Consider the following 22802-nt stretch of genomic DNA (forward strand, 5'->3'; position numbering starts at 1 on the left):
TCTCCATATTTCTGTCAACTCATTTATAAAATGGGGCTAATAATAATGCTAATCTTCTAGGATTAGAATTAATCTTAATTCTGATTAGGGAAGAAATTTAAAGGGCTCAATGCATGTAACGTGGTTAGAACAATGCTTGGCACCAAGGAAGCATTCAAATGATTAATGGCTAATTGGAGTCTGAGGGCCATGGATTAAAATCACAGCTCTACCGCTCACTAATTTGCTTTGGAGAAGTTTCTTAATCTCTTCTGTAAAAATCATGCCTCCAGTAGGACAGGGCACACAGGAGGCTGTCCAATCCCAAAGTGGCTAAATCAGAGTTAGGACTCCCAGATTCCAGTTCTAGCAGTGGCCCCGTGACCTGCAGTGACCCAGTGCTTCTCACTGGACCATTGTTATCCCTTTCCCCTCTGCCTGCACAACGGGGTTGATGGGCTGGAGACTCTCAGATCCCTTCCAGCTCTGGTGGACCATGAGGTCATTCAGCCCAGTCTTCTGCCTTCTAGAGGGAGCCAGGAAGCAAATCCCAGGGTGCCAGCAGAAGTTCCACTCACCGAAGAAACAAGAGGATGGTGAGAGCCAAGAGGAGGGAGACGACGGAGAGAGAGTACCCCACGGTGTATAACAGCTGCAAGGTCGAGAGCAAGGCGTGGTTTTCCACCTGAGCACAGACAAGGGGTAGATCTGACCACCAAGCCCGGAAGCTATGACCTCCAACCCCCAGCTCCATTCCCAGGATGACCAAGGTTCTAGGCAGGCACTGTAGCCTTGTTGACAGCCAAGTGGGGTAGCTTAGACTGCTCTCTGGCACACTTAGAGGCCAAAGAGTCTTGATGAATTGAAGAGCCCACTGGGGGGTCTCACCCTCCTGGCTTGTCCCATAGCCCAGCATTGATGCACCAAGATTCTCAGTATCATGGAAGTATTGTGCCCAGAACACCAGAACACCAGAGGGTGGCTTAGAAATGAGGACAGGTTCTTTGTCCCTGGGCATGCTGTTCCTAGAGTATAGAAGTCCCTTTCTCTGGAAGATGGGGCCCTCCTAAAACAACTTTTCATTCATGACCCCTTAGATGGACACCCAATAAAATAGTGGAATATTTTCTCTGAGTCTCTGGATAGCCTGATTGTGAACAGGGCATAATTTACCAGAAAGTCTGTTGTTGTGATTTTCCAGTGGAATCCCACCTTCTCACTCAACCCATCATACTAATCGCCATAAAAATTATGTTTCTTAATACATTTTTGTACAAGAACCCACAGAGAATATGTATTACCTGCTAAATCATGCCTTAAACGTCTCCACATAACACTTTTATCAGCTTCATTGAAGCATGCCTGGTGGACCATAAACTGTACATATTTGAAGAATTAACCTTGATGAACCTAGGTATGAATATGTCGGTGATCTCATCACCACACTCAAGATAATGAACATTTCTATAACCTCCCAAAGGTTTCCTTGTGACCCTTTACAATACATTCCCGCCTACCATCTTATGCCCAAGTAAACCCTGGTCTGCTTTCTGGCATTCGAGATGAATTTCCATTTTTTAAAAATTTTATGTAAGAATCCTATGATATGTACTCTTTATTTATTATTTTTTTGATCAGCCTTATTTCCCTCAGAATAATTACTTTGAGATTCCCCCCATGTCATAGCATGTATCAATAGTCTACTTTTTCATTGTTGAGTGGTATTCCATTGCGAATATACCACAATTTATTTATCCATTCACCTATTGACGGACATTTGAGCTGTTTTCAGAGTTTGGCTTTCACCAATAAAGTTGCTATGAAAATTTCTGTACGAGTCTTTATGTAGACATAGGTTTTTATTTCTCTCAGATAAATATGCAGAGATAAAATGGTGGGAGTAGCATGATGTATGTTTTAACTTCTTCAGAAACTGTCGAACTGTTTTCTAAATAAGTTGTATCAACTCACATTTCCACCAGCAGTGGATTAAGAGTTCCAGTGGCTCTAGATTGTACTAACACTTCATATCATCCGTATTTAAAATTTTAGCCATTCTAATGGGTATGTAGTGGGATTCTTACTGGGGTTGTAACGTGAATTCCTCTAATGATTAATGATGTTAAGAATCATTTCATGTGCTGATTTGCCATCTGTGTATCTTATTTGATAAAGTATCTGTTCAAATATTTGGCCATCTTTTAAGTTGGATTGTTTGTCTGAATGTTGAATTGTGAATGTTCTTTATATATTGTAGATATAAATCTCTTGTCAGGTAAGTGTTTTGCAAGCATTTTCTCCCATCCTGTGGCTGCCTTTGTATTTTTTTAACAGTGTCTTTAGAAGAGCAGAAGTGGTTTTTTTTTTTTTTTTTTTTTTTTATTGTGATGAAGTTCAATGTATCAACTTTTTTATATAGTTGTGCTTTTTGTGTCCTGTTTAAAAAGTCCTAGGGCACCTGGATGGCTCAGTCAGTTAAACATCTGACTCTTGAATTAAGCTCAGGTCATGAGCTCAGGGTAGTGAGATCGAGCCCTATGTCAGGCTCCATGCTTAAGATTCTCTCTTTCCCTCTCCCTCTGCCTCTCTCCTGCTTGCACTTGAGTTCTCCCTGAAAAAAATATTGACCTGACCAAGGGCCTTAATATTTTCAGCTATTTTTTCCCTAGAAGTTTAATAGAATGAGCTCTTAAATTTAGGTATATGATCCATTTCTAGTTCATTTTTATTCATGGTATAAAGCAAGGGTTGAAGTTTAGGGTTGTTTGCTTTTTTGTTTGTTCACTTTCTTTTTTCCCATCCCATTGTTCTGGTGCTCTTTTTTGGTAGGATCATTCTTTCCCACACTGAATTGCCTTGACGCTTTTGTCAAAAATCAATTGCCTGGGTCTTGTAGACAGAACATAGTTGGATTTTATGTTGTTTTGTTTTATCTTCTTAATCTAACCTGAGAGTTTCTGTCTTTTAATGAGGGTTTAGACCATTTACATTTAATGGGGTTATTTATCTGGCTGAGTTTTTAGATCTTTGTCCCGTCTTGTCCTTGTTCTCTGTCTTTATTTTGGTTTGAGTGTATTTTTTTAACTCAATTTTTTCTTCAACGACCTACTAGCCATACCTCTTTGTTTTGCTTTTTTTTGTGGTTGCTCTCATGTTTACAGTACACATCTTTAACTTACCATACTGCTACATCCCTCATCCTGGCCTTTGTGCAACTGCTGAACATTTTACTTGTACGTATATTAGAGCCCATAACACATTGTTACTATTTAACTGATCACTTATCTTTTGAAAAAGTTTTTAATGTTTATTTATTTTTGAGAGAGACAGACAGAGTGTGAGCAGGGGAGGGGCAGAGAGAGAGGGAGACACAGAATCGGAAGCAGGCTCCAGGCTCTGAGCCGTCAGCACAGAGCCCAATGAGGGGCTCAAACACACGAACCATGAGATCACGACCTGAGTCGAGGTCAGATGCTTAACCGACTGAGTCACCCAGGCGCCCCTATTCACTTATTTTTTAAGAGATTTAAAAAAATAAGATTAAAAATTTTGCCTTCCTAGTTACCATTTCTGGTGCTCTGCATTCCTTTATGTTGATACAAATTCCATTTGGCATATATGCCTTTCTATGTTAAGGATTTTTTTTTTTAATTTTTTTTTCCAACGTTTTTATTTATTTTTGGGACAGAGAGAGACAGAGCATGAACAGGGGAGGGGCAGAGAGAGAGAGGGAGACACAGAATCGGAAACAGGCTCCAGGCTCCGAGCCATCAGCCCAGAGCCTGACGCGGGGCTCGAACTCACGGACTGCGAGATCGTGACCTGGCTGAAGTCGGACGCTTAACCGACTGCGCCACCCAGGCGCCCCATGTTAAGGATTTTCTTAAACGTTTCTTATAGTGGTGGCCTGGATGCAGAAATCGCTACGTAACTTTTGAGTCTTTCCAAATCAAGCCCAACCATATTTCTATCTAGAATTAGTTTCTACGGACCCCATCAAGATCTCCATAATCCTGTCCTGTCCCTAACTGTTTTCGTTGGTCTCTCCTCTCCTCAAAACTAAATCTATCCTTCTAAAACCAGCACCAGCCTACCTCTTACAAGAAGTCCTCCTTGAATGCCTCTCTGTGTATTGTCAACTCTGAACTTCGAAGACACTTGTGGTCTGTTTCACAAAGAGGGGCCTCAGTGATATTATTCATTAATGTGTTATTTGCATTTGTTTTGGATTTCTAGATAGGCTATAAACCAAGAACCAGAGAACCAGCAAAGAAACGCATGTGCTAACGCTAAGAAGTTAGACAATTGTGTACTGAATTGGTTAGGGCAAGGGGATGTAGGTAGGTACCAACAGCACCTAGACAATTGGTTTAACTGCACCCCCTTCAGAGGAGTTTCTTAAACTGTCCTCTACATGCAGCCTCCAGTAAAACCTGGCTACTTCTCTAGTGACCCCAGAACACCCAGGTCACTCTCAGTACCAATAGGTGAGTCTTAAGTCACTCAGACATCTTTACGAAATGCTTCGTAATCATGGTGTGCAATATGCATACACTGAGGTATGCATATTGAAGGCAGGTATTCTCGGACATTGAAGGGAGGGCAAAATGGCACAACTCCTATGGGGGGGGGGCGGGACTCTGGCAATATTTAACACAGCTGTATATGCATCTACTTTTTAATCTAGCAGCCCCATTTCTGGGAATCTTTCCAGAGATACACCATCAGAAATACGAACTAACATAGGCATACAAGGTTATTCGAGGTGGCATCATTAGCAATAAAAGGTTGGAAATAACCCCAGTGGCCACAGCAGAGTGGGTGAATGGACAAGGGTAGATACACAGGGTAGACAGAGTACTATGCAACTGTGAAAGGAAAAAAGGGAGAAGTGTTTCTAGAACATGCTGTTAAGTGAAAAAGGCAAAATGCAGAATGCCTATCAGGCTTCAGATGTACTGCCTTTTACGTAAGAAAAATGGTCAAACAACATATTTAGATTTTGGCTTAGTTTTGCAAAAAGAAACATAAGCTGTACGTGATAAGCTGATAAAAAGGGAATAAGAAGAAAAGAAAAAAAAAAGGAAGCAAAGATAAACCGAAAAATCTTTAAAATGGTTAGTTATCTAGAGGAGATAGGCAGAAACGGTAAAGACAGCGATAGGAGCGCGGTTTCTCCGACCAAATGTTTTGTATCTAGTCTTGGCTTTCAAACCCTGTCAATATTGTATTTATTAACAATAAAATAAGAGAGAAGAGAAGAGAAGGAAAGAGAGAAGAAAAAGGCAAATCCTTAACACTAATAGGAACAATTGAATAAAACCGTGTCTCCTATCAGTAACATGACCACGTAGAGAAAATAATTATTTCCAATAATTATGAACACTGTACTCTGAACATATAGCCTAAGGAAAAAACATCCTGCAAATATGATTTTTTTTTCTTAAATCTGTGTACTACAAAGGTCCTAGTTGTAGTGACAGTGAACACACCTAGCAATCAGATTTTGGTTTCTAATAACATTCCTCCATGTAGAGAATCCAGAACTCTTTGGAGAACTCGCTGATTTGGGCCCAGGACGGGGAAAACATGAGATGATCTTGGACCGTCGTCTTGTGCCAGAAAATAAGGAAACGCTCCAAGACTAACGAGACTATCACAAAAGGACACAAGAGCCAGTTTGGAGGGATTTCCCTAGCTAAATTTAGAAAAACACTGATCATCAAAATCATCATCATAATAAGTGAATAAAGCAATTAGTGAGCTCAGAGCCACGCTCAAAGCCGGAGGGGAGGGGAAGGAGCCTCCTCAGAAGAATGCCAGCTAGTAAATGTAGAAGAAAGGACAGAGCTCGAATCAATTCAAGCAAGCATCATCCATGAAGGTTGAAACACTGATAAAGGTTTCTTAGGGATTAAGATCCAAGGTTCCAAACTATTGTCCTACCAATGACTGACCATATACAAAAGGAAAAAGCGCCTTTACCGTGGAGAGATCTGGCTGTCACCCCCTAGATCAAATGATCGCACGGAACATCACTGTGGTATGACACCCGATATTCTGGTCTCCCGATGTAATGCTATACAAAGTACCCAGCACCTGTGTGGATCAGCTTGAGTCTTCCCAAGTCTCTAAATCCAACTTCCAGATTACAGGAAATATAGAAGAGAGTGCATCTAATAACATCCCAAGGAAACAAACAAATCCAGCTTGTGTGACATTCTAGAACCAAGTTCTTTGGGCGGGGGGGGGGGGGTCTTCTAAAAGCCAGTGTTGTAATATCATACGATTTCGCTCATACGTGGAATTTGAGAAACAAAACAGACGGACATACGGGAAGGGAAGCAAAAATAAGATGAAAATACAGAGGGAGACAAGCCATAAGAGACTCTTAAATACAGGGAACAAACTGAGGGGTGGGGTGTTGGGTGGGGGGGTGGGCTAATGGGGGATGGGCATGAAGGAGGGCAGTTGTTGGGATGAGCACTGGGTGTCATATGTAAGTGATGAATCACCAGATTGTATTCCTGAAATCATTATTACACTATATGTTAACTAACTTGAATTTAAATTTTTTAAAAAAGCCAGCGTCGCGGGCCAGGGTGGGGAGATTACAGAAGAAAAGATACGAAAGTGATATAGAATGAAATGCTCTATATAAACCTGGACAAGACTCTAGTCCAGGGAAGAAAAGCTATAAAAATTGGAGGGGAAAACGGGGGATATTTGAATGTGGATAAAACATCAGCTGATATGCAGTTAATTGCTGGTTTGTACTCCTGAGGGATAATGTCTTTGCTTAGGAAGGACCTGATGAATATTTAAGAGTGAAATCTCATGACGCCTGCAAATTATTGTCAGACATTTCACGAGAAGAGAGGCAAAGCAAAAGCAAATCCGGGGAAATGTTAAGACAGTTTGAATTTTAGATAATGGGTCTGTGAGTGTTTATTATTCTTGTAACTTTTCTGTATGTTTGGATATTTCAAAATACAATGCTGCAAAACACATATAGTTGATATATCTTGTGTTATATGGAAACCAAATGTCATCACTAAAATTATAAATTAAAATTATACACACACACACACACACATATACACACGTGCACTAACACAATCTCTGTAAAAAGTACCATTTATCGTACATAAGGACCCCCAACTGATGAGATTTTTGTTTACCAACACTCTGAGAAGCAAAGATCTAATATCACTAGCCTTTCGTGGGCAAAATGTCAACCCTCTATTAGAAACACAGGCAAACATGGCCAGAAGTTGGTTTTTATGTGTTTTGGAGTTTTTGCGTTTTTTTGTGGATTTTGTTTTTTGTTTTTTGGGTTTTTTGTTTGTTTGTTTGTTTGTTTGTTTGTTTTGAGTATTTGAATTCCTGGAAATACGGTCATTTGCAGAGGGGAGGAGGCCATACCCTGGTCGTCACCTTCCTAAAGAGAGAAATGTTTACTTGCAATCTTGGAGAGTGCAGTTTTCAACTCTTGTTTTGCTGTCCCTGCCCCCTGCCTCCGAGGGGGCCCCTGCAGACCTGAGCCCAGAGGAAGCAGCAGGCTGTCATGTCAGCCCTGCTGGTGAGTCCCTGGGATTACCTCTGCCCCAGCCTCAGCTGCCCTTTGGCTTCCCCTGGGGAACTAGGTACCCGTCTGATGCCCGGACCCCATCACAGACCCATCGACTCAGAATCTGTGAAACCAGGGGTGCCTGGGTGGCTCAGTCAGTTAAGCGTCTGACTTTGGCTCAGGTCATGAGCTCGGGGTTCGTGAGTTTGAGCCCCGCGTCGGGCTCTGTGCTGACATCTTGGAGCTTGGAGCCTGGAGCCTGCTTTGGATTCTGTCTCCCTCTCTCTCTCTCTCTCTCTCTCTCTCTCTCTCTCTCTCTCTGCTCATGCTCTGCCTCTCTCTCTCCCCAAAATAAATAAACATTAAAAAAAGAATCTGTGAAACCATCCCTTCGGTATTTATTAAGTGCCCACGGTGTGAAAACGTTTCTGGGCACCCCAGTACTAGGCCAGGGGTGAGAAGCGGAGGGTCCTTGGGGGGTCCACACGTCACCCTGAGCTGCAAAAGAAATTCAGCAGAAAAACAGCCAGAGGTTGGCTGTTGTGTGACTGTGGACCTTCCCCAGGTGAGTCTGGGGCAGACTGGCTTCAGAGGAAGGCTCTCTGTGTGGCCCCAAAAGCCAACTGGGGGTGGGGGTGGGGGTGGAGGGGGACCCTGGTGGAGGGTGCGGGGAGGGGAGGACCCCGTCGTCACCGGGCCAAGCAGACTCACTTTCTGTTCGGAACTGTGCTTCTTGGAGCATTCGGAATCATCTTGCCAAATGTTTGTGGAGTTCTCCAGTGTCTGCCAGGTGCCCTGAGCCAGGCAGCGTCTGTAGGCCCTTCCAGAGTTTTCTGCAAAAGTAAACAGAGCTCTGGGAGAAAGGTCAGGGGCCACAGCCCATTCCCCAGTACGTGGTGAGGTCCTCACCGCAAAGCTGTGGAAAATCCCAGGGAAAAGGGATTTGCGTTTCCCTCAGGAAAACACGGAAGCTTCTGCGTTTCGTAACAAACCACGACCCGCTCACGTCTGCTGTGTTTACCCAGAGTCCCGGGAGCTAGAACAGTCCCTCTGAGTCCCTGACTCGGAGATGCACAGCCCAGCTGGGAGACTCGCGGACCTGGGGTGCGATCGGAGGGCCAGCGCGTCCTGGTGCTTAAGGGGCGATGTCGCGAGGAAGAGACAGGGGTGGACCCAGCCTGCTGGGCCACCTCCAAGCTCGGTGGCCTGGAGCTCGTGGTCTCTCCGCTCCCCGAGATGCTCTGCCCGCTATGATGATCGATGTGGCCCAGCCACATCCATTCCCGGGACCCTTCCTTCCCCAAAGGGGTCTCCCCCTCCCCGGGCCACTGGCGACTGGACTTGCAAATGAGAAATGGAAAATGTCCGAACTTTCCCGCCCCGAGCCTGTTGGCAGCAGGCTGATGGTGACGCTTCGCTGGCTTTAATGGACGGCCACCCAGAGGGAGCTCCCATCTGCCCACCCGAAGGGCCCCTCGGAGCCTGTCCGACTGACCCCTCCAGCACCCTTCTCCCAACACCTGCTCCCCAGACCTGGGCTCCCTGCCCACTTCCTGCCTCTGTTGATGGCAGACCCTTTTTCCCAGGCCTGGGGCCCCAAACCTCGGAGCCATCCTTGACTTTTCTCTGTGTCTCTTACGCTTCATCCGGCCCATCAACCAAGCCTGTCAGCTGCTGGGCTTCCAACCTACCCGAGTCTGAGCACAGCCTTTCACCTCTCACCTTCTGTTCCCCCTCCCTGGGGCTGCCCTTCTCCCTCTCTCGGTTTATTGCAAATGCCTCCAATACTCCTGCCCCTCCTCATGGTCTATGGGTAACACGACAGTCACACCATGTCATGCCTTGTCCCAAATCTTCCCAGGGCTGTCTGAAAACAAGTCAGGGTCCTTCCCTGGCCCCCCACAAAGCCCTGGAAGGTCTGGCTCCTGGTACTCTCTGACCTGACCTCCCGGTGGCTCTCTTTCCCCTTCAGGGCTGTCACTGTTACAGTCCCCCGTCACACCCTCCCCACCCTCCGATTGGAGTTCTTGTTCCCCTGGTCTTTTCCCACCAGAATTGTTCTCCTTCTTCCTTCTCTAACCCTCTCCTTTGCCTCCGTATTTTCTTCTCACTTGCAAGAACCCGTCTGGATTCTAAGATTTAACGCACAGGATGTTGAGCAGAAGAGTGACTTCCCACCTTCTGCGAATCACACTCCCTCTGGGACACTCCAGAAGCCCAGATCCCATGTTTAAAAAAAGCCTTGAACTCAACTTCTTTGTAAGTTTAGATTTTGGACCACGTTTCCCCCCCTCCCCCCAAATGGAATGTACCCGTGTCTTCAGCTCTTGGGAAAAACAGGTGGACGGAGGGGCCGGGTGGTGATGGTCCGTTTCATGTGCCCTTGAGACCCTTGGACACTCGGGGTCTTAAAGACCTTCAGGAATCCAAGGGCTTGACCTCAGTCTCAGCCTCAGTTCCGTTTACGAAGCACCTACCGTGCGGCTGACTCTGTGCCTGCCTTTTCGTTCATTCCTCTGCGTGGCCTTAAAAGTAGCCACTGTTTGCTTCACTTTGCAGACAAGAAAACCACAGCTCGGAGGGCTTGGACACTTGTCCAAAGTCCCAGAGGGCAAAAGCAAGGGGCAGGCTCTGGACCCCACATGCAGGGCTCTTTCCACCCCACTACGCTGGCTTGCCCCAACTATCCAGACTCTCTGGTCCAGCAGACTCTGGTATCTTCCTTTAAACGTCACGTCCTCATGCCTTCTGGGTCACCTCCAGCTGGATTTGACCAGAGCACAGTTCCACAGAATATGCTACTAGCTTTCCCATCGAGACATGCATCTCTCTTCCTTGGAAACTCTCTCTTAATCGAAACCAGGTTTTTAACTGATGATGAGTTAGTGAGCTGAAATTAAACACAAAGTATCACCATCTCGCCTGCACAGAAACCCGTTCTCACTTGGTTTTGCCTAGAACTTTGTAAGCGCTTATGTTTTTTGAGAATAATTTTTTTTTTTTTTACTTGCTCTCTGATGGTCTGCGATCAAAGGCAAAAGAGTTCTAACCAGTAAGTGCTTCTGTCCCCTTCCAGAATAAACCCACCAAGAGGCTGAGCTGCTGGGGCCGGTGGGGAGCAGGATAATCATCCTGGAGTCCTACGTAATAGCCACTTCCTTCAGGCAGGGTGGGGGCTTAAAAGATTCTATCCAAGTCCCATGGGGCTTAAAAGCACCATCCACCAGCACCGCCTTCGAATGCTATTGCAAGGGTAATTTTTTTAAGGTTAAAAAATTGGGGGGCACCCGGGCGGCTCAGTCACTTGAGCGTCCGACTTCAGCTCAGGTCATGATCTCACAGTCCATGAGTTCGAGCTCCGCATCAGGCTCTGTGATGACAGCTCGGAGCCTGGAGCCTGCTTTGGATTCTGTCTTCCTCTCTCTCTGCCCCTGCCCCCCTCTGTCTCTCTCTCTGTCAAAAATAAAACAAACATTTTTTTTTTTAATTATAAAAAAAAGATTACAACTTTTTTTTAAATGTTCATTTTATTTTTGACAGAGAGAGAGGGAGACAGCATGCATGCGAGTAGGGGAGAGGCAGAGAGAGGGAGAGGGAGACACAGAATCCGAAGCAGGCTCCAGGCTCTGAGCTGTCAGCACAGGGCCCAACATGGGGCTTGAACCCATGAACGGTGAGATCATGACCTGAGCTGAAGTCAGGCGCTTAACCGACTGAGCCACCCAGGTGCCCCAAGATTTTATTTTTAAGTAATCTGTGCACCCAACACGGGGCTCGAACTCACAACCCTGAGATCAAGAGTTGCGTGCTTTACTGACTGAGCCAGCGGGGCACCCATTGCGAGGATAGTTTTGATGCCCTTCTTCTCCATCTGACAAGCCCAAAGTTGGGGATGTGAGCATCCCAATCTCTCCCCCACCTCTCACTCCTCTCCACGATGACCCTGCAGTAAATTCAGTGATAGCTGGGCCCAGACTCTCCAGTCTTCAAAGAAAAGAGGACTATTGCATTAATGGAGCATCCGGATGCAGAAGACAAGCGGAGGCACATAGAGAAGAAGGAAAGTGTGTTACTGACAGTGTAGGAGACCTTCTGTGGGGAGCAGGACTTCAGAAGACCACAAGATTGGAGCTCTCTCTCTCTCTCTCTAATTGCTCCCTGACTGGCCTACCCAGGAGGGAGCAGCCTTTAAGGAAACTGCCAGAAAATGGTAAAATAAGACTTACTACCTTCATGCCACCAAGGTAAGTAGGAAGGGCAGGGAACAGAGACATTTCCTGGAGAAGAATGAGGCCAGCACACGTATCGATCAAAGGTCCCGTTACAAAAGGTCCCTGTGGAGAGAAAAGGTCCAGAATGAACGGAAGTGTTGGAGCATCCAAGCCACTGATGGAGGCAGAGGTGCCCAGGAGCCCAGAGCCCCCTTCCTGGCATGGGAAGCTGGTGCATCTTGCTCAGGAACTAGCATGGGTATCCCACTGTCCAGACGGTCAAGGTTGCGGAATGGTGTGGGGAGGAAGGAATCAGCTTAGCGCATCCCCAAGCGCTGTGACTCTGTCTACCCAACCTGACCTCTGGCCCTGGTCCCATCAGCTATGTCAGTGTGTACGTCATGCTGATGTTGGTTTGTTTTAACATGGACTGAACTCTCACACAAACTCGGGGTCAAGAGGACACTTGGGGATTCAGCCAGGGCCTTCTGTTCCATAATTAACTAAAGAATCGTCAACCTTCATCAGATAGATCCTGGAACACCCGTACTGTGAAATGTGCAAGATGGTCAGTGGGTAGACAGGGAGAATTGAGGTTCTCGGTTACATGTATCTGACCCAACCCCTATTTGGTCATATTTCTCCATTCGAAGACCAAGCCAACAATCATTATGAGATATCTGCACCATCTCAAATTCAAGGGATGATTTACACCCTGGCACTTGGCAATGAGAAGATAAAAACCTACGATGCAGCCTTATGGGCCTCCTGGAATGGAATGAAGGGGTTTCAGGCCGGATCCCAAATGTCCATACTGCAAGCGGCTCACTCCTGGGAGCCAAGCATCATTCCTATCTGCTTCCTATTGGGTCTGGAACGCAAGGGCCACTCAGGTTGAACAGCCACGTTCCTGGCGTCAGGACCCCACAGACACAGATCTGCCAGGTTATGAGCTGGCTCGGGCATCTCGCGGACCCAACTGCCAAGTGTCGGCACATGGTCTATGTGAAGCAGTGCTCACCTGGCCGAGCTGCTCACGGCACGACTTCAAATAAAGAGGACTTGTCCTACTTTGATTTCAGAAAGCAAAGTATTTCAGCATTCCCCAAAGTGAGGGGTGGTTCTTGTAACAGATGTCAAGCATCGATTACTACCAGTCCGGGCTGAAAAAAATATTCAGAGGGAGAGGGGTATGGCTTGAAGGCTGGCACTGGTTTTGGGTCCGGAAAAAGAAGAGAGAGTTCATGATGTCCTGTCTTCTTGTGGGCTCCTAAATGAAATACTCTGAAAGCAGCCAGAAGGATAAGGAGGGGCCGGCTTTCATCATTACAAAAATTAAAAAAAAAAAAAAAAAAAAGAGTCTAGATGCACTCAAAGAGTCGGTATGAGGGCAGGAGAGGCCATGGACTGATCAAACTATTAGCATAGTTGCTAGAACACTCTAAATCTACTGTAGATCTGGATAAGAGAGATGTTAAGACTCAGATTCAGATAATACCCTGGGGGACTGAGGACTTCCTCCCACCCACCTACCCAATAGAGTCCCAGGTTAATTTATGGCAGTTGCTCACGTCATGGTGGTGAGTGTGCTGTGACCGATGGCTTTAAATAAATAGTCACATCTATGAACATCTTGTCTCATATTCTCTTTTATAATAAGAGGTGGGAGTCTCTCTTCCCTTTCCTTGAACCTGGGTAGGCCTTGGTAACCATCTGACCCAATTAAACATGGAGGAAGTAGCTTCTGAGGCTAGATCATAAAAGGCAACATGGCCTCTGGTCACCCGCCATGCTGTGAGGAGCCCAGGCGGTGTAGACAGGCTGTGGGGAAGTGTTATGGCCAATGGACTCTCAGCTGGGAGCCATCATCAACCAGAAGACGTAAGTGTGAACAAGCCTTCAGATGATTCCAGCCCCAGTCATCGAGTCTTCCAGCTAAACTTCAGATACTGAAGAGCAAAAACAAGCCATCCTCGCTGTGCCTGGTCTGAATTCCTCACCCACAGAAACTGTGAGAGATCATAAATGATGATGATGATGATGATGATGATTGCTTTAAGCCACTAACCTTTGGAGCTATTTGTTACACAGCCATGGGTAGCTCATACATGTGCTTACCAGGAGGTTCCTTGAGTAAGTCTCTCAGACACTTCTCTTTGTATTGAGCCCACTTGCGAGTTGTGTCCTCAAGGAGGGATCCTGTAACCTGGGCAGAAAACACCACGGTGACCCCCAGGTTAGCCACAAACACAGAGGAGGCCTCATTAGCATTTTGCCATGACTCTCAAACCGTCCCACTGAAGGGACCCTCCTGCCCTGCACTGAGAAGCAGAACTTCTTCAACATCTCATGTCCCATCTTACAGACGCACACGGATCTCGCATTCACTCCCTGATCTAATCACACTGGTTTTAGTACAAATATGGAAGATTTTTCTTCCCCTGCAAAATCTTCAACTGGGGTTGACGTTTCAAGAGGAGGCAACCCGCTCACCCTGAATGGCACGCCCTGGTAGATGAATATTTGCGCGTTCCTAAGATTATGTGCATCTCAAAGAGAGAAGCACTGTACCAAGAAGGGCCCGATACTGTCAGGGAAAGGCTACGAATTTTAGGGACCTGTGCCATCCCACCTAGCGGCCCGTGGGTCCAGAGTCAAAGATTGGGTAGACAGATGCTCTGCTACTAAACTGAGGCCTTGGGAGTTTTTTTCTTTCTGACATGACTATCTCCTCCCATAGAGTCTTAAAAATACAGCACATCTTTTTGGGCTTTGCAGACAACAGAGTTGTCCAACAACATCTAATTGAGTATCCGTACCACTGCTTTTGTCTTTTGAACAAAACAAGGGGTTTTCTCTTCTTTAACTTAACTCATCTTTATTGAGCACCTGTTGTGCGCTAGGCTTTGCATTAAGGAGGGACCGAAGGGGTGCAGTGATGAGCAAGATACAGCTTCTGCCCTAAAGGACTTAGAATCTGCTAAAGATAAGACAATTGTGTAATTGGCTGGCATGCAAAGTCAAGTGACATTCTTATGCCATCGTCCTCTGCTTCTAAAGAGCCTCATCTTCTAGTGGCTCAGTATCGGCACCATGGGTCATGAACCAGAAATGAGGAGTTTTCCTTGGCTCAACTAAGCACCATATTCTGTCCTAAGCCTCTCTCCTGCCTAACCCTGCCTCCCACTTCTTCTGCCTCTGACCTGGTCCACACTGCCCCCAAAGGGATAGGTCCACAGGGCTCTCCTGCATAAGGTCTTCCCCTCGCAGCCTGTTGACTTGACTTCACATCTCAACCACCCCCAGCTCAAGCCTCTCGACCCCAGTCATGCTTTTCTACGACTTTGGAAAATGTCCTCTCGTCCACCCTCGTCGTCAACCTGGCTCACTCCTTGTTCGCCCCTGTTCACTCGAGACTAATGACCCCTGATCATGCTTGACCACTCTGTCACTCAAGTCTTGAGCTAGTGACCCTTCTCCCCAGTGACCCCACACATAAACAAGTCCTATGGCCCATTGTGTTGTATTGTCATTGGGGCTTGAATTGTCCAACCCCTTCACTATCCCATATATTCCTTGAGGGCTGACATACGTCTTTTCATCTCTGAATACAAGATCCTAGCACAGGGCAGGAGCTATTGTCCTCAGTTTCCCCCAAATTCCAGCTAAAGAAACAGAAGCACAGGTGTGGGGCAGAGTTGGGGGTGGGGCTGAACACAGGAGGGGTTAAATATGTGATATCACACACACACACACACACACACACACACACACACACACACAGCCAGCACCACCATCACCCTCACCCCCCACGAAAAAACCCCAACCACCTATGAGCCCAATGGGGCAGCCAGTTTCCACCTTCTGAGTAATTAGTCCAATCTACCTTCTCTCTGCCCTGCGTGGCCCACCCCCGTGTGCTATGGAATTCATGACGGGGTCTGGGAATAGTTCCTTCACATTTTTTTTTCCCCAAAGAATCACACGGCTAACTTTTTGAAGAATTGGTATAGTCATTGTTAGACTAGGGGTTCCCAAACTTTCTCAACTCATGGCGCCCTCAGTGGCTCCATCATTTCCCCCACAGCACCCCTAAGCCAAAAGAAATGCCTAAAGTCCCATTCGTTTAGTAGGTAGGGCCAAACAACTTAAGAAACTTTTGCATCCTAGCAACTTTGTGCCCACCGGAGATTGGACAACCTCCCAAATCTGGGAATCAGATCGGACACAGCCATGTTTGCACCTGTTCCATACTGATGTTTGGGTGGTCCTTGCCTTTTATGATAGCATCTGCAAAACACTCCCAGCTTTGTAGAGATCCAACATCATCAAAGGGAGAGGACTGTTACCGAATACTGAAACTATGAACTACCCCGAGCCAGGTCCGGCAGATGTCATGTAGAGCTGGACTTCCCTTGAAAAATTAAAATGTCTTACAGCAGCCCTGTGAACTCACAGCGGTGCCTCGAGGCACCTTAGCACACAATTTAGAAACCATGGGATTAGCCAACAAGTAACAATGATAATGATAATGAGGAGGAAATAGTTGGCATTTATCCCTAGGCAATAGGCTTTCAGTCTCCCCTTAATATTTTCTGTCTCTGAGTTGTGGCAAGAATCAAGATGGAAGTTTAGTAACACATTAAGGAAATAAACATCCTAACAGGACCATAGCGGACTCTATATTATTTTCCACAAGTTCAGCACATAAGTTGATAGCCAAATTGTCAGCTTCCAGAATCCTGCAGGCCGCCGAAGTAAGACCCTTTCTTAGATAAAGGTGCTGTTTATGTCCTCAGGGACTTCCCCGGAACTGGCCGAGGAAAAGACTATAAAGTCAGTCAGGCACGTGAACTGTCCCTGGATGGACATGACCCTCTCCTCCTGCCCTATGCCATGACTGATGGCCATGGCTAAAAGTGCAAGGAGAAGAAGGGGGAGGAGAAGGAGGGGAGGAGGCGGTGGAGGGCGGGGGAGAAGGAGAAAGACAAAGAAGAGAAGAAAAAGAAGAAGAAATCTACAAAGCACTGAATTTGGTCAATGTAGGGGAGCTGGAAAAACTCAGACTGCCTTCCCAAGCACCTGTCCTAAAGACACAAGGAACACAAGACGCAAATCCAAGTTCAATCACAGCCCGATTCAAACAAAATAGAGGCAAGGCAAGAACACGGATGGATGTTTTCTAACTGGAAAAACTGACTCGATCTCGATTCTTCTTTCCCTCTTCCCTTTCTCACAGGCAACCAGCATCAGCGACTAACTTGGCTGAAAAGAGAGGAAAAGGAAAAAAAGACCTTCTGTTGACGGCTTTAAATACACTTTATTGTATTCTTGGTTCAAGGAGGCATCTGCCTCTCTGTCAATCAAACAAAAATTACAGGAAAGCAAAAAGGGGAGAAGGTGGAATCAGAATCTTATATCAGAAAATACCATCTCCTTCCGGACTCTTCTCTCCGTGCACATGCTTCCGTTTACTTTCTTCTTTTTCTTTCCCCTTTTATTTTAACCAAAAAAGGAAATCATCTTGCTTTGTGTTTTCACCGGAAGATATAGGGCGACTATGTATCCATTTCGAGACCCATACTTCTAAAATGCCATTTAAACAGCTACATAATGTTCTATGAACACATGTGATATAATTTTAAATCTTCCAGCATGAAACACTTGCACTGGCTTAGAGGCTTGCTAATAGGAATGATGCTGCACCGAAAATATTCACAGTTAAACATTTGAGCACATCTTCATTTTTCTTAGGAGAAATTCCTTCAATTGGAATTTCTGGGCCAGAGAGGATACACATTTTTAAAGGGTTCTGGTAACATAGCGCCAAACTGTCCTCGCCAAACTTTTTTTAATTTAAAAAATATGCACCTTTTTACACTCTCATCAGCAATGCACGAAAGAGTCACAGATTTGTTTCTCCAAGAGCCTTCGATAGAGAGTTCATGTTTTTTAAAACCAGAGCAACTGCTAATTCACTTAAATGAGCTGGGGTGGGGGGTGGGGGGTGGAACCTGCTTGGATTTCGAAACTAAACCATCCCTGAGAATTTCTCATGAAGTGAATCTTATGAAGACTTTCTGCCAGGAAACATGCCATGGTCATTAATATTCCAGGCAGGGAAAGCATCTGTGAGCAAAATCCATCATGAAAGTCTACGCAGAGCCTCGTCGTGTAAACATCTGGAGGGAAAATATGGGTTTTTAAGACTGAGAACCAAGAGCGGGGCGGGGGCCCCCCCCCGGACGTTGGGGCTGTAGATGCACACTGGAGGACAGACAGAGGAAAGAGCTTCTGGAAATAGATGCGGGTGGCACACCGGGGACACTGCTCGCGTGGAAAGAGTATTTATTGATTGTGAGAATGCCAAATGATAGAGCTGAGGTGTGGCTTTTTCAGTGTCATAAGCCGGCCTGACACATTGCAAATTTTGCTGCCGTAACATATGTACGTATATATTCCGTACGTCAACAGCTCCCAAAGGAATGCCAGGGAAGCGAGAACACGTCAGACACCACGGGCTGACTTGACTCCCTGGTGCCACTGTTCACGAGCCACGTGATCTCAGGTGACCGTCTAACTCCCACCGACCTTAATTTCCCCGACCGTAAAATGGGCTCGGTAATAACACCTCCATCCGAGGCTCGTGGCGGGGACCTAGCGGGACGATGCTACAGCAGCGGTGGGCACTTAGGGGACGATCGACGCGTGATCGTGCGTAACAAGGGGAACGAGGCCAGACAGTTCTGTGTGTAGTTTTAATGTGCCACGTACAGAAGATTGAAGCCAGGATGCGAGTTCCGTAGGGACTCGCCCGGCAACCCGTTGGCTCTCAGGAGCACGATGGTGGCCCGCCCAGAGGCTGCCACCATGGCAGGGATTCCACGAAACCATCCATCGGGCTCACATCCACAGTCCGTGAGGGCTTGAAGGCAGTCTCGGGGAGGAGTCGGATGCAGAGAATTTGGTGGGTGTTTTCTGCCTGTCTGGTCCCGGGTTAGCACCGAAGAAAGCCCGATGAGGTGCACACTTACAAGATCAGGGACACGGCCCTCACTGTTATGGGGGCAGAGGAGGCATTTCTAACAGGAGGGCCTCCCTCTCGGGGTTGCTGAGAGCACGAAATGAGTTAGTACACGGGACGTGCCAGGCACCGGCCCTGGAGAACATCGTGAGTGTTCCATCCAAGTGTTAGCTCTTACTGTATTTCGTTAGGACGAAAGCAGGTTGCAATACAATATTTATAATCTGAGCCTATGTTAAAAAAAAAAAAAAAAACTATATGGAAATAAATGGCAGAAAAATGTCTGAAAGTACGAGACCCCCAAAGCAAACGAGGGTGATTTCTGGGGGATGGGAACCCAGTGATTTATAGCTGGTGCTTGTACTTCTTCAGATTGCATACGTTTAATTTTTTAACCAATGCTCATTCTATATTTTCATACTGAGAAGGAAGGAAAAGGAGAAAGGAAAGGAGGAAAAAAAAAAAACCCCACTGCCCATCAACCTAAATACTCAGGCCTGAGAAAACTGTAAAAGCAGACAAGAGGACCTATGTGACAAGTTTAAATGCTATTTACAAAAAAATTTTTAAGTTGATTTTTGAGAGAGAGAGAGGGAGACAGAGTGTGAGCGGGGGAGGGGCAGAGAGAGAGGGAGACACAGAATGGGAAGCAGGCTCCAGGCTCCGAGCTGTCAGCACAGAGCCCGAGGTGGGTGTCGAACCCACGAACCGCCAGATCGTGACCTGAGCCGAAGTCGGACACCCAACTGATTGAGCCACCCAGGCGCCCCTTGAACGTTATTGACAGAGTTCATGTCAGCCTTGGGAAATGCTTATATAAATGATGTTAAGGGGAAAGCGGGATTCAAAACGCTTTATACATCACGATTTCAGCTGCCTAGAAGCATAGGATTTGCAGAAAACATGCCAAAATTCGAACAGCGATGGCCTCCGAATACCGGGATTTTGGTTTCTCGCTGCTTCGGTCTTAACGTTTTTCCAAATTGCCTACCAGAGCCCCACACGGCTTCTCGGATCGGAAAAGATACAAAAGTGGTCCTAACAGCAATCATTGTAACAATAACAGTGAGAACGCGCTCTTACTTGCTTGATGAAGACCAGGAGCAGCAGGCCGAGGACCGGGGGAGAGCGCTTCCCGGAGGCGGGGAGAGGCCTGGCCCCCCGGGCAACGGGGGTGCCCATGGGCAACGCGTGGACTCCAGGTGGGGGACCCCGCTTCCTTCTCCGGGGCGCCGCCCCGCTCGGTGCCGGCCTCCCCTTCCTTGCCGCGACTTCACAAGTGCGGGCACGCTTCTAGAAAGGTCCGAGATGTACCACAGGCGGCCTCCCGCTGCATTCTTCCCTGCACGGGGCGGGGAGGGGGGGAATGTTTGCACAAACCCAGTGCGCGCACGCGGGGAGGAGAGCCTCCGAACCGGTCTAGAGACACCTACCGAATCGGCAGGGTTTCTCAGAAGCCGGCGGCTCATCCCCCGCCCCGGCCCCCACCCCGAGGGCAGGGAGATTTTTCCCAGACCTTCCCCAAGTCGGCTGTGCTCCCAGGGACTTCCTCAGCTGCCGCCCCGGGAGGAAAAGACGGGCGGGCAATGGGCCCCGCTTCCCAAGCCCCCGCTCAGCACACAAGGCCACCTCCGGTTCCAGCTGCCGGTCAGCAGGCCAGGGTGAGCCCGGTTCCAGCCATGCGGTGGGCGTCTTGGTGAGGGGGCTGCGTTTCTTACTAAGGCAGCAGCTCGTCCTGGCCGCGAGGGCAGGGTCTCCTCCTGGGGGGCCCCGTCTATGTTAACACTTCCAGGGAGAGCTCAGGTCCGGACCCAGGTCCTGAAGCAAAGCCCCCAGTCGGGGACCCGGGCCCCGTCTGCACCAGAGCACAAGGACGAGGGGAAAAGGCAACTAACATGTTTGTAGTTTCACACACGTGCATTTGCACATGAGCTTTCGGCCCACCGCCTGCTTCCTTTGCCCTCACGATGGTCCGGTGAGGGCGTGATCATTTCCCCACTTGACAGATGAGCAGGTGAGGTCCAGAGAGGTTAGGATGCTTGCTCAAGGCCACACAGCAGTAAATGGGAGAGCCGGGGTTACCCGGAATCACCTGCCACGGTTACCTGGCCACGTGCTCTATCTCACCTTAGGTCTGCAGGCCTTGTTCCTGTGTGGTGGCGGGTTCCTCGCGGGGCCTCTGAAAGGCTCCATTCGGCCCTTCTCACCTCACCTCTCCCTGTCCAGCCCAGAGAGGCCCAGGAGGAAGAGGTCCTGACTGGATGAAACGCAGTCTGCAAGAGACAAAAAGATTGTGTTTTCATTTAGTTTACTCTTGCTTTTCTCTCCATTCAAGTTCGAACAGGGGGGCTCACCTGCGCTCACTTATCTGAGTAAATGATTGCTGAACCGTGGGGGAGAAACAAGCAAACATCGCTTAATAGAAATCCTTGCAGATCTTGGGGCTCCCGGGGGCTCAGTCGGTTGAGCATCCGACTCATGACCTCAGCTCAGGTCTCGATCTCATGGTTCGGGGGTTCAAGCCCCCATGTTGGGCTCTTTGCTGGAAGCACAGAGCCTGCTGGGGATTCTCTCTCTCTCTGCCCCTCCCCTGCTTGCATTTTCTTTCTCTCTCTCTCTCAAAATAAATAAATACACTAAAAAAAAAATTTAATTAAAAAAAAAAAAAAAAACAAGCATCCTTTTTTCCCTGAAGGGACAGGAGTCCGGGCCACGCACGAGCTCCCGGCTGCTGGACAGATGCCATCTAGTGATGAAACGTGGTAACTTCTCTTCCCAAGACGCGGGTGGCCAACCCCACAAATGCAGGGCTCACAGGAGGAGCCAGCAGGAGGCAGAGAGTGACAGTGACCCACAGGGCACGGCCCTTCTCCCCTGCCCGCCCAGCCCGGTGATTCTCTGGTACATCTGGGGGTACATCTGGGGGGTCATACAGTCTAGGACCCATGTGTTTCCACGTAGGACCACGTGGAATCTTCTGTGATGTTTTTCCTGCTCTTATTCCCGCATCAGTGTCCTCTGCCCGAGAAGTGACGGTAGTGTCCTCTGTGTCACCACTCCCGGAGAGCCCCCATGACAAGGACAGGACTGAGGGTGCCAACAGGTGTGACTGCCGGCTTTGGAGACCCCAGGACGGTGCTGGGTGCCACACCCCTGCTCTACACAGCCCCGAGGCCCCAGAGGAGGCTGCCTGAACCTTGAGTCTCTCCGTCCCCGAAGCAGGACGTTGTCTTTGGCAGTCCCTGTCTCTGTAGGGTTGGGCACAGAGCAGGCTGGGGCAGGGTGCGGGATTCCAAATTTCCGGAACCCAACCCTGAGCACCCCAGTGGATGCAAAAGGCAAGCGGGGGGTGGTCCAGACTCACCCAGACACCTGCCCATACGCCCCTGGTCTTCATCAAGCACCAACCTCCTCCATACAAACCAAAGTGTGGAAGCAACCCAAGTGTCCGTGGACAGATCAACAAACAAAACATGGTCTATCCACACCAGGGATGCCACAGAACCTTCCAAAGGAAGGAAATTCTGGGGGCACCTGGGGGGGCTCAGTTGGTGGATTGTGCAACTTTTGATCTTGGGGTTGTGAGTTTGAGCCCCACGTTTGATATAGAGATGACTTAAAAATATCTGGGATGCCTTGGGGGGGCTCAGTCGGTTGAGCGTCCGACTCTTGGTTTCGACTTAGGTTATGATCTCACGGTTTGTGAGTTCGAGCACCTACATTGGGCTCTGTGCTCACAGCGTGAAGCCCGCTTGGGATTCTGTTTCTCTCTCTCTCTCTCTGCCCCTCCCCCATTCACTATCTCTCTAAAGAAATAAAAGGAGGGGCGCCTGGGTGGCGCAGTCGGTTAAGCGTCCGACTTCAGCCAGGTCACGATCTCGCGGTCCGTGAGTTCAAGCCCCGCGTCAGGCTCTGGGCTGATGGCTCGGAGCCTGGAGCCTGTTTCCGATTCTGTGTCTCCCTCTCTCTCTGCCCCTCCCCCGTTCATGCTCTGTCTCTGTCTGTCCCAAAAATAAAT

General features: G+C 47.9%; 1 protein-coding gene across 2 annotated transcripts in view; it reads right to left on the reverse strand.

Moving 5' to 3' along the window:
- GLP2R (glucagon like peptide 2 receptor) overlaps window positions 1–21146 on the reverse strand; it is a 53025-nt gene extending 31879 nt beyond the window's left edge. Inside the window, exons 1-6 of one of the 2 annotated variants that reach the window (XM_040453204.1) lie at window positions 20912–21146; window positions 19868–20126; window positions 13879–13966; window positions 11779–11883; window positions 8261–8382; window positions 558–664 (exon numbers count right to left, since the gene is read on the reverse strand). In XM_040453204.1, the coding sequence (XP_040309138.1) occupies window positions 558–664; window positions 8261–8382; window positions 11779–11883; window positions 13879–13966; window positions 19868–19966 (521 nt within the window). In that variant the 5' untranslated portion in view covers window positions 19967–20126; window positions 20912–21146. Of the gene's footprint in view, window positions 1–557; window positions 665–8260; window positions 8383–11778; window positions 11884–13878; window positions 13967–19867; window positions 20310–20911 lie in introns of those variants that run through there. The other variant, XM_040453205.1, reaches the window with a different exon arrangement.
- Between the last annotated feature and the right edge of the window lie 1656 nt (window positions 21147–22802).

The sequence above is a fragment of the Herpailurus yagouaroundi genome, unplaced genomic scaffold, assembly GCF_014898765.1.
Source record: "Herpailurus yagouaroundi ecotype Mexico unplaced genomic scaffold, PumYag 208, whole genome shotgun sequence".
Lineage (NCBI taxonomy): Eukaryota > Metazoa > Chordata > Mammalia > Carnivora > Felidae > Herpailurus > Herpailurus yagouaroundi.